The sequence below is a fragment of the Rosa rugosa genome, chromosome 3 (genome assembly GCF_958449725.1).
Source record: "Rosa rugosa chromosome 3, drRosRugo1.1, whole genome shotgun sequence".
In the NCBI taxonomy this organism is placed as follows: Eukaryota; Viridiplantae; Streptophyta; class Magnoliopsida; order Rosales; family Rosaceae; genus Rosa; species Rosa rugosa.
This window is the reverse complement of record NC_084822.1, coordinates 29250052-29260108: the sequence shown is the minus strand read 5'-3', so window position 1 is coordinate 29260108 and position 10057 is coordinate 29250052. Positions and strand designations below refer to the sequence as shown.

Sequence of the window (10057 nt, the reverse complement as noted above, 5' to 3'; positions counted from 1 at the left end):
AAATGATCATGAAATTGTTCCAGAGATCATAGCTTTGGGCTTTCTATGGGAAGACAAGTAGAACATTAAGTGATATGAATCTTCTAAAACTTCTAACTTTGTTACTGTTGGTATTAAGGTGTGAGTGTGAAGTGAGAGAGCCAGTAATCTAGGAGTGAAGGAGAATACTTAACCTGTGAATTTTTGCCATTTAGATCCTTTTTGTAATGACACTGTGAACTTCATTTGATTTTTGTTAGTTGTTAGTCTCGTTTAAAAAAAAAAAAAAAACAAACAAACAAACAAACAATAAACTGTAATACGACTTGAATGCAATTATGCTACCCGCAGCAAAGTGCGGGATCTGTAACTAGTGTATATAGTAGCCAAATCTTCTTTTATAGGGGTAGCAGCCGCTGTAGGTCACCAAATCTTCAATAAGGTGCCAAGAATGTCTCAACCAAATCAGCGAGTCAACAACCACCCACAAAGTCAACAATCCCTAGCCTTCCGATTCACTCACTCTGATTATTCCGACCATCAACGGTCCAAAATGAAAGGCGTCATCCACCTGTAGCCGCACCCTGTTATTTACCGCACCTGTGAGTTCGCAATTGGATTGATTATCCAACATTCGTCTGGAGAGCAGAAAATTCGTCTCTCTCTCTCTCTTTCTCTTTCTCTTTCTCGGAGCAAATGGCGGTTTCCGTTACAGCATCGTCAATTCCTTCTCTCTGCTCTGACCGCACCACTCGCTTGGCTTCTTCATCCTCGAATCTATCTTCCTCGTCGTCTCTGCAATTCCCCCTACACCTCCGACGCCTTCGGATTCGAACGTATGGAGTCTCCGCTCCTTCTCGGCCTCGAATTCTTCCTCCGGTAACCATTTTTTTTTTTTTTATTTATTTGTTAACTATTTTAGTCTCATACTTTGTTTGTTTCTGTATAAAATTGTGGAAAATCCTAGAAATAATTTTTTTTGCTTTTCTTTTAGTTTCTGTGTTTGATAAACTGATTTGAACATACGGTTAGGATTGATGATAGGTTTTAGTTTCGCAGATAATCAAATTGAGGTTCAGGTTTAAGTCTTTCTTGGAGAAAGACTATGATGATGATAGTTTTACTATCAGAGGTTTACTTAATTAATGGCAATGTACAGATAAATCACAAGTTTTACTATATTAGTTTTCTGTAATCCACACCATTGGCATTGGCTATATGTGATGTAGCCTTAATCCCTCTCCCCCGCCCTGTCTTACCTGCTATGCTGTTAGGCTACTCACGGTTCAGATATAGAATGGTGCCAGAGGCCAAGTCGAAACTCTTGTTATTAATGACCTTGTGTAATCATTATGATGATCTTTACAGTTACAACTTCTATCTCAACAAGTCATAGTTGTTCGCCTTGGCTTGGTTTGCATTGCGGTGTTCTATGTTCTATTGTTCTGGTGACCAAAAGAGAAGGAAAAAGAAAAACATGACCGTTCATTATCTTCATAACTCTTTTAGTTCCATTGGATCCCTTTCAAATGTTAATTAGCTTAGCTTTTGGCCACTCAGCGAATTTTCCTTATCAATGAACTAGTCTGCTAGTAAACCTCCGGATCCTAATAATGTCACCTTATTTGGGGTATTCATGCTGTCCATTGTCAGGTCAATGCAAATTAGAACATCACAATTCTATCCACCCTTTTTGGCTCCAAATCATACCTTTTTCGGTCGACCATTTTGACTAAATATTGAGAAGGAAGTTCGTAGGAACTTTACACTTTAACATGGGATGGATGGTATAGATCTGAATCGTATATATTGGACTGTAAATATCTTCTCGAGATTTTCTGGGAGCTGATAGTGATGAAAGTTGCATGTTGGGACAACAGGCATTGAGTTGCATGTTTTTTACTTGTCTACTCAGAATTGGTCCTGCTATCATTATAATATGATATCTCATGTTATAAGAAAAATCCTTTAACATATGCTACGAGTCTGAAATTCATAACTTTCTTTGAATCTGTCAAAAGCATTCCTTGTAACTGTTTTGGGGCTTAGTGGAACTTAACTAGGCAGTTCCATATGGACAGTCTTGCGAGTACTTAGAATGGCTCTTTTTAGTTTTCTCTTTTTATTGATATTTAGCCTATGTGTGGCTGAAATTTAAAGTACTTTGACTGCACTGGTAGTACGGTAATTACATTTGTATTTAAAAATGTTAGTTTTTGTAGGTTGAAGCAAAGAAGCAAACATTTTCCAACTTTGACGATTTGCTGGCTAATTCTGATAGACCTGTCCTGGTTGACTTCTATGCGACTTGGTAAGCTCCTCTTTGTTATTTCATTTCCTTATTTATTTTCAATAATCTATAAGAGACCACGCCTATGCATGGTTCATAAATGTTGTGAGCCTGTATAATTCCCTTAATTAATCAATGGTGCAGAATCAGTTAGTTTCAACTACCACCCCTTTGTAACTTTGTAATATTAGTACCTTGGTAGTAACACCTTTACTTGCAAAACAAGATGATACAGTTGATACTCATTCACCTAATAGTTCCCGCCTTCCCCGCTGTTTGTCGTCATCTGCAAAAATTTTCAAACTTAATCTGAACATTTAAGTAGATCAATCTGTGCTTAACAGGTGTGGTCCTTGTCAATTTATGGCTCCTATCCTCAATGAAGTCAGTATTACTCTGAATGACAAGATCCAGGTGGTGAAAATTGACACTGAGAAATACCCAAGCATTGCTGACAAGTATGGAATACAGGCATTGCCTACTTTCATTATATTTAAGGATGGAAAACCATATGACCGCTTTGTAAGTGAAATTTGAGTTCTTTCCTGCCAAGTTCCATTTACATCTTTGAATGATTACTTTGCACCTATAATTCTTGCACCCATTAAATCGAACAAAATAGATGGATATAGTTGTTATCAAATGATCTTAATTATACATTTTAGATTACATAAGGATTTAATATGCACATGCACAAGGGTTCTCTGCCACAGTCAACTGCAAGTGCTGCTTTTGGCTGCACAGTATGATTGGCGGAATTGAATATTGCCTCACTGTTTTGTGTGTCAAAGCACTGGCGGTTAACCATAATGATACATGTACACGTACATTGACTTATCCAATTTCTTCAGGATGTGTTTTGCTTGGCATTTTTTTCTGTCCGGGTGTGCTAATGTATTATCAAGATTGCATGGTATTTATGCCATATGCATTAAAAGCCACTGCTAAACTACTGCCTGGTATAAGTTTAGTAATGGCTTGTTACTTTATAATTTTCATTTTCATTTCTCTTTTAATCTATAAGTTTCTGTAGCATTTAGTGCCAACAGGTCTATGATTCTGTCGATTTTAAAAATCAATGATGAGTTTTCTTTGCCAACTTGCAGGAGGGAGCTTTGAATGCTGATCAGCTTATCGAACGAATTGAAACTGCTTTGAAAGTGAAGCAATAAACCGGTGAGTTTTATACCCCAATGAGACTCAACTTATATGAACATTCGTTCACTGTTTAATAACCAGTTTTTCTTAATTCTTCTTTTATTGTTCAGCTGCTCAAGTTCACCTAGGGAGGAATTAAGAAAGTTACATGGAGTAATTGCATAAAAGGAGTATAATACTGGTAGCTCTATTCAGTCTTGAAGGAGAGAAAAAAATATGGATCTGATTAAGAATGCATGGGAAGATCCATCATCATTAGATGTTCGTTTGCTTATTTTTTGTTTGTATCAAGTGTTGTACCAAAAATATCATGATAGATTTCTTCATTCCATTTCTGGATTGTGCGGATGAAGCTAGAAGACGATTTTATGTCGACAAATCTCTTTGGATTATTGGGGATTTGCACAAACACAGTTGCTTTAGATTCAAGCAAGTTAGATTACTTTTCAATCGCATGTTCATCAAGCGATTGGTGGTTTTGTATACGAGAGACCTAGGGTAGCCGGATTCTTTCCCATTAGTATGCTACTGAGCATCGAGCTGAAGCGTTAGTTGAGCTCTAGGATTGCTTTGTTAGTTTGTTCACAATCAAGGATTAAAATGTCGGCGGATACATAAGGAGATATATTGGGGATTTTATGAAATAATTTTTTTTAATTGAAATATTTTATTTATTAAATTTACATATAAATCGATATAAATGTCAACTTTATCTACATTAAAAAAAAAATTAAAACGTTTGTTGGTCTATGAAAATAAAATAATTAACTAAGACATATGACCCATATAGTATGAATTGTAGTGATAAATATGATAGCCTTTGAGTTGCCGACTGTAAGAATGACTCCAACTGGATGACTGATCATGTACTTCTCTATATTAATTATATCCCAAAGTGTTATAGACAAATTGACTGCTAACTTCATGAGATTCATTTGAGGTCTCACTACACTTTGTGCTTAAACAGAGGTTTACTTATAGTTCTTACTGTTTGAAACGTCCATCTGCTTTCTTTTCTTTCTGAAACGTTCATATAATTGAAGCCAATTCATATAATTGAGAAAGATAAGGTGAGTGAGTAACTTTCTGAAACATGACTCTATCAGGTTTGTTTTCTTTTGCTAAAATTGCTCCATCATCATTTTTCCTCACCTAGATTTACTTTGAGGGGATTTCTCTTCATCTAAATTCACCTTGAGAGGATTTTTCCTAACCACAGATTCGTCTTGAGGAGATTTCGTCTCACCTAGATTTGCCTTAAGGAGATTTCTCCTCACCCAGATTCGCCTTGATAAGATTTCTCCTCACCCATATTTTCCTTAAAGGGATTTCTCCTCACTCAGATTCACCTTGACGGGATCTATTATGTCATTTCTTAACTAGAAATCGTTTTTAAAATTTTACACCCCGCAAAACCTCCATTATATATTTATATATGTTTCTATGTGAATAATTAAGTTACCTTTTGATTTTTTTTTTCTGTTGTCTGATTTTACATATATTTTTTCATATGCCAACAAAATGTGTCAAAAATCTGATATATCATCAAAAAAAATTTGCTCAAGTAAAGAAATACAAGTGTATGATATATCGGGAGACAAATATTTCAAACGCTACTTGGAAGTAGTCTATGGGGACCATCAAACTCCATTTGGAAACAGTCTATGGAGGCACTATGAATATAGGCTCTGCCTTCACCTTTTTTTCTGGGTTGAAATTTGCCGGAATATCAGGATTGACTTGACCATCAAAGAAACAAAGAGAAAAGTTTATTAGAATAATCATTCATCTTCAAGTATCCCTATCTGACATATACCATGTTCTAATTAAATGAGTTTCTTTTGTATTGAAATGTTGTGTTATATCAGATTGAATATTCTGCTTAAAAACAAGAGTTCTAAAAGATTTAGAAGCGCATGGGCAGTTGGGAGACATGGGAGACCAATATTGTGTCTGCTAAGCATGTGGGGGAGGGAGAGGGAAGCATGCCCTGCTTCTGTCTCTGCTTTTTTCACTGTAATACAGAGACAACTCCCCCACCTCTTTTGTTTCTCTCTTCAAGTACTAGCTTCCAAAGCTTCAGATGTTGTTTGAGATTTTTGTTGAGCATGTCATAACTTTTCTTTAATCTAGTTATAAGTTTAGAATCTGTTTCACGATATGCATTGTTCCTAGACCATATAGCAAATTAGCAATAATCACGAAAGTATTAAAACTGGAAACAAGAGATTGACTAGGGGCAATTTCAACATACTGATGTCTCAAAACTGTACAAGAAACCTAAAGACTACTAGCCTTAGCATCCAAATGGACGAATTTAACTACTCAAACCTTCTCTTATATTGGGATAGAAGAATTAATAACTGATGTCCTTGCAAGCTAAAAGAAAAACAAAGGATAAAAGGGAAAAAAAAATTAACTTTGATTTGAAGACTGCTTTATTAGGGGTTGGGAAGTTTTTCCCCATTCTTCAGGTTGGCTCTTAACCTCCATTAGCAATGCCACCACTTCCTTCATGGTGGGTCGTTCTGCAGGCGAAGAGTTGACACAAAACATTGCTATTCCTAGTGTTTGCAGCATCTCTTGAACCATTTGATCTGGCAGGCCTTGGAGCTTTGTATCTAGTACTGATAAAGCTGGTTCGAAACTTCCCATCTTCTTCTTCACCCATTCAACAATGTGTAGTCCATCACCAATCTGGGGCTGAACGGCATTACGTCCGCTTAGGATCTCTAGCAAAACCACACCATAGCTGTAGACATCACTCTTCTCTGTTATGTTCATTGTGTATCCATACTCTGCGTTCATAAATGGAACTTTTTAAGCATATGTACCGATTAATAAGATATAAAACATGAATCATCAAAAATGCTGAAATGAAATAGCTTTACCTGGTGCAATGTAACCATAAGAGCCAGCAACTCTGGACATAGCATGATGGTAAGTTGGGGAGTTCATCAATTTCGCAAGACCAAAATCTGCAAGATAAGCTTCGCATTTGGAATCTAGTAATATGTTATTGCACTTCACATCCCTGTGAAGAATTGCTGGGACACAATCATGATGAAGGTATGCCAAACCCTGAGCTGACCCAATAGCAATCTTGTACCTCGTTTCCCAGTCCAAGTTCCTATTGTCTTGCAATAGTTGTTGTAGATTGCCATTGGGAATGAAGTTGTAAAGAAGTAGCTTGACACTTCTATTTGAACAGTACCCTAGGAGCTTCACAATGTTCCGGTGGCGAATGTGTCCAAGAATTTGAATCTCTGCAGCGAAAGAGTCTATTGGTTCTTCCTCTCGCTTTGTCTTCCACAACTTTTTCACCGCAATTAGCTCTCCGGTTTGCGTTTCTGCCTTGTAGACGACCCCAGAACATCCTTTTCCAATCACATTTTCTTCTTTCAAACAATCCAAGATGTTGTCAATAGTGAAATTGAACTTCTGGAATGGGATGAAAGTCCACGGATAGGAGAAATCTTCAGCCCCCGACGAGGATGCTAATGCTCCTAAAGATTTCTCTACCATATATCTATGATTTCGCATCACAAGAATCCATGAAGCAACAACTGCTATAGTTACTGAAGAGAGAATCACAGAAATTAAAGCAATAGTTTTCGAAGATTTCAAGCCATTCTTCCGCATTAGACTTGAAGAGCAAGTAGAGCCATCATTAGACTCACAAAGATGTGGATTTTGAAGGTAAGAATTTGAGGAGAGAGTTCTGAAGAACGGGGTGGTTATTGGGATAGCACCTGAGAAATCATTGCAGGAGATATTAAGGGAAGCGAGACTAGTTAGAGAGCCAAGAACCTTAATTTTCCCAAAGAGCATATTATGGGAAAGATCCAGACACTGTAACTGTGTCAAAGCCGCCATTGTCTCCGGAAGTTCTCCTGTAAAACCATTGGAACTCAAGTCCAAACTGATTTGCAAGCTTGTCACATGACTGATTTCAGATGGGATTGCACCAGAGAGGCTGTTGAAGCTCAAATCCAACAACGTCAGCTTCTGCAAATTTCGAAAAGACTTTGGTATTGAACCTGTGAGAAGATTGTTGTTGATGATGAGCTTGTTCAAGTAACTCAAGTTCCCAAAGCTCCAAGGAATCTCACCCTTGAAGCTGTTTCGGCTCAGATCAAGCTGCTCCAAATTTACGAGCTCCCCAAACTGAAATGGGATTTCGCCACCAATGTAGTTATTGTGCACATCCAGTAGCTCAAGAACTGTGATGTTGGCAATCTCAATGGGAAGGCCTCCAGAGAAATGATTCATGTACAAGTCAAGGAACACAAGGTTTTGCAGTTGGCCTATCTCCTTTGGAATTTGTCCTGAAAGCTGGTTCTCACCGAGTCTCAGCCGCACTAGAGATTGACATTTTGCTACACTAGGTGGCAACCTGCCGGATAAAGAATTTCCCAGAAGCAAAAGCTTGCTCAGTCTCTTCAAACAGAAAATCTCTTCTGGTATTGACCCGGTGAGCTTGTTTCTCGAAAGATCAAGTGCATACAGTTCAGTGCAGTTCCCAAACGAGGCAGGAATAGTTCCAGACACTGCATTGCCCCACAAGAAGAAACTCTGCAAGTATTTCAGATTACCAACCTGCCATGGAATTGTCCCTGATAACTGATTCTTGTCGAGCTGGAGAGCTGTAAGGCTGCTACAGTTGCTGAGCTGCGATGGAATCGACCCTGTAAGCGAGTTATCCGATAGGTGAAGCTGTTCAAGGAACACCAGCTTCCCCAAGTCTCTTGGAATCTCTCCAGTGAGATCATTTGCAGAAGCATCGAGAACAACAAGTGAGGAACAGTTGGAAATCTCAGCGGGGATTGATCCTGATAAGTCATTTCCCCAAACAAGCAGGCTGGTGAGCTTTTGCAGCTTACCTAATTGTGGAGGAATGGAGCCAGTGAGCTTGTTCATGTGCAGGTACAAGTTCCTCAGCTCAGAACAAAGCCCGATTTCGGGTGGTATTGAACCAACTATTTCAGTATCATAGAGCGCCAGTGTCTGAAGATTGATCAAGTTTCCAAATGTGGGTGGAATAGTCCCGGAAAGTCCAGTAGCCGCAGCTCCGAATGTGGTGAGATTGGTGAGTAGTCCCAACTGGGAAGGAATTTCTCCGGTTATATATGGATTCCCACCAACACGAAACTGTTGGAGGGAAGCCAAAGAACTGAGTTGGGAGGGTATCGAGCCGTTGATGAGATTGTCTTGGAGACAAAGGACTTGAAGTGAAGTGAGGTTGGCAAGTTGTTGAGGGATTTTATCTGACAATCTGTTTGAGTTCAAGAAGAGGAACTGGAGAGCAGAGAGAGCGCCTAGTTCTGGAGGAATCGGACCAAACAGAGAGTTGGAGGAGAGGTCGAGGAGGCGAAGATAAGTAAGTTGTCCAAAGGAAGGTGGGATAGTGCCTGAAATGTTGGTGGAGGAGAGATTGAGAAGCTGGAGAGATGAGAGAGAGGAGAGCTGTGGGGGTAAAGAGGAGAGGTTGAGGAAAACGTTGGGGAGAGAGAGGGAGATGACTCTGTTTTGTGGTGAGCATGTGATTCCTTGCCATGAACATGGTGTCTGGCTTGATGGGTTCCATGAGGAGAGTACAGAGGAAGATTGCTTTGCAGGAAGAAGGGAGAGAAGAGCTTGGCCATCAGGGGACAGAGAGGAGACCAAGGTTAGTTTGGACATTGTTATGAAAATGATGAACAATGTGAAGGAAAAAGTAGTACTGGTGAGTCTTTGGTTTTCCATTTGGGTAGCTGGGGTAGCTGAGGAAAGGGGATTGATGGAGATGGTTAATAAATGGGTTCTTGAGGTTGGTGATTATGGTGGTGATAGTGGTGGTGGTGAAAGTCTACTCTAGGAGAGTAGGAGACAACATGCATGTGAAGGAAGTTCTCTGTGAGATAATGCTTGAATTTCACAACAAGGTGTTGTTATTGTTGTTGTTTGTTCAAGCTGAAACCCGTGCATGTGAACAAAAGAGCTAGCTTGTGTCACACAGTATTTAACTTCAACTTAGTCAAAGCAATGGTGGAGTGTGATGAAAATCTTATCTTACCGGAAAATGCTCTCTGGTCTGAAGCTTCTCTCTTCTTCTGAAAGCTCCTCTGGCGGGGATGGAGACAATGATGATGATGAAGAAAAGGCTAAACCTGGGCTCTTGTGGTGTACACAGAACCAGAACCCATGTGTCTTAATGGCTTTCAAGATTTTCAAATGGTGATGGTGGTGGCCGGTGGCGGTGGTTAGTATAAGCTTTGAGGTCCAAGGGAGCTAGAGCACTTTTTCTCTTTGCTTGTGTTATGTTTCCAAGACTTCGAAATCCACTATTTGCATTTAAAATATAAATTAGTATGCTTGGGGGCCACTATTGACTAGATAGATTGTCGAAATTGCCCTTAGAGGCCATTAAGGAAGCAGTGGCGGGGTTCTCAATTCTTAATTAATCACTGGGGGTAATTCCGAGATAGACTGCACTAGGGTTTACTCTTCTCGTTTGTCTTTGTGGTTTAACGTTCCCTGTTCCATTTTCTTTCTCTCATAAATTTGATATTCAGGATTTTGTTTTTTTTTTTTTTTTTTTTTTTTGACTTTGTCAAGGGGAACCCAAAGGCTTCCTAGGCCCAAGATAAA

General features: G+C 39.0%; 2 protein-coding genes across 2 annotated transcripts; one reads left to right on the top strand and one right to left on the bottom strand.

The window, feature by feature from the left end:
* Positions 1 to 499: 499 nt before the first annotated feature.
* Positions 500 to 3819, top strand: LOC133740801 (thioredoxin Y1, chloroplastic-like). The gene is made up of 5 exons (XM_062168744.1): positions 500 to 858; positions 2202 to 2290; positions 2614 to 2791; positions 3376 to 3445; positions 3538 to 3819. The coding sequence occupies exons 1-4, from the start codon at positions 676 to 678 to the stop codon at positions 3439 to 3441; spliced, it is 516 nt and encodes a 171-aa protein (XP_062024728.1). The 5' UTR covers positions 500 to 675; the 3' UTR covers positions 3442 to 3445; positions 3538 to 3819.
* Positions 3820 to 5669: 1850 nt separating this feature from the next.
* LOC133739693 (LRR receptor-like serine/threonine-protein kinase RGI5) lies at positions 5670 to 9705 on the bottom strand. The gene is made up of 2 exons (XM_062167481.1): positions 6319 to 9705; positions 5670 to 6225 (listed from the first exon to the last, which is right to left on the bottom strand). Exons 1-2 carry the CDS (start codon positions 9170 to 9172, stop codon positions 5843 to 5845), a joined length of 3237 nt encoding a protein of 1078 aa, XP_062023465.1. The 5' UTR covers positions 9173 to 9705; the 3' UTR covers positions 5670 to 5842.
* Between the last annotated feature and the right edge of the window lie 352 nt (positions 9706 to 10057).

Bases quoted from the DNA above. Each gene is read 5' to 3' on its own strand.
- LOC133740801 (XM_062168744.1), top strand. From the start codon at position 676: ATGGCGGTTTCCGTTACAGCATCGTCAATTCCTTCTCTCTGCTCTGAC. The intron at 859-2,201 runs GTAACCATTTTT...TAGTTTTTGTAG, and splicing joins GGCCTCGAATTCTTCCTCCG to GTTGAAGCAAAGAAGCAAAC. The intron at 2,291-2,613 runs GTAAGCTCCTCT...TGTGCTTAACAG, and splicing joins GTTGACTTCTATGCGACTTG to GTGTGGTCCTTGTCAATTTA.
- LOC133739693 (XM_062167481.1), bottom strand. From the start codon at position 9,172: ATGGAAAACCAAAGACTCACCAGTACTACTTTTTCCTTCACATTGTTC. The intron at 6,226-6,318 runs GTAAAGCTATTT...TTATGAACGCAG, and splicing joins TTATGGTTACATTGCACCAG to AGTATGGATACACAATGAAC.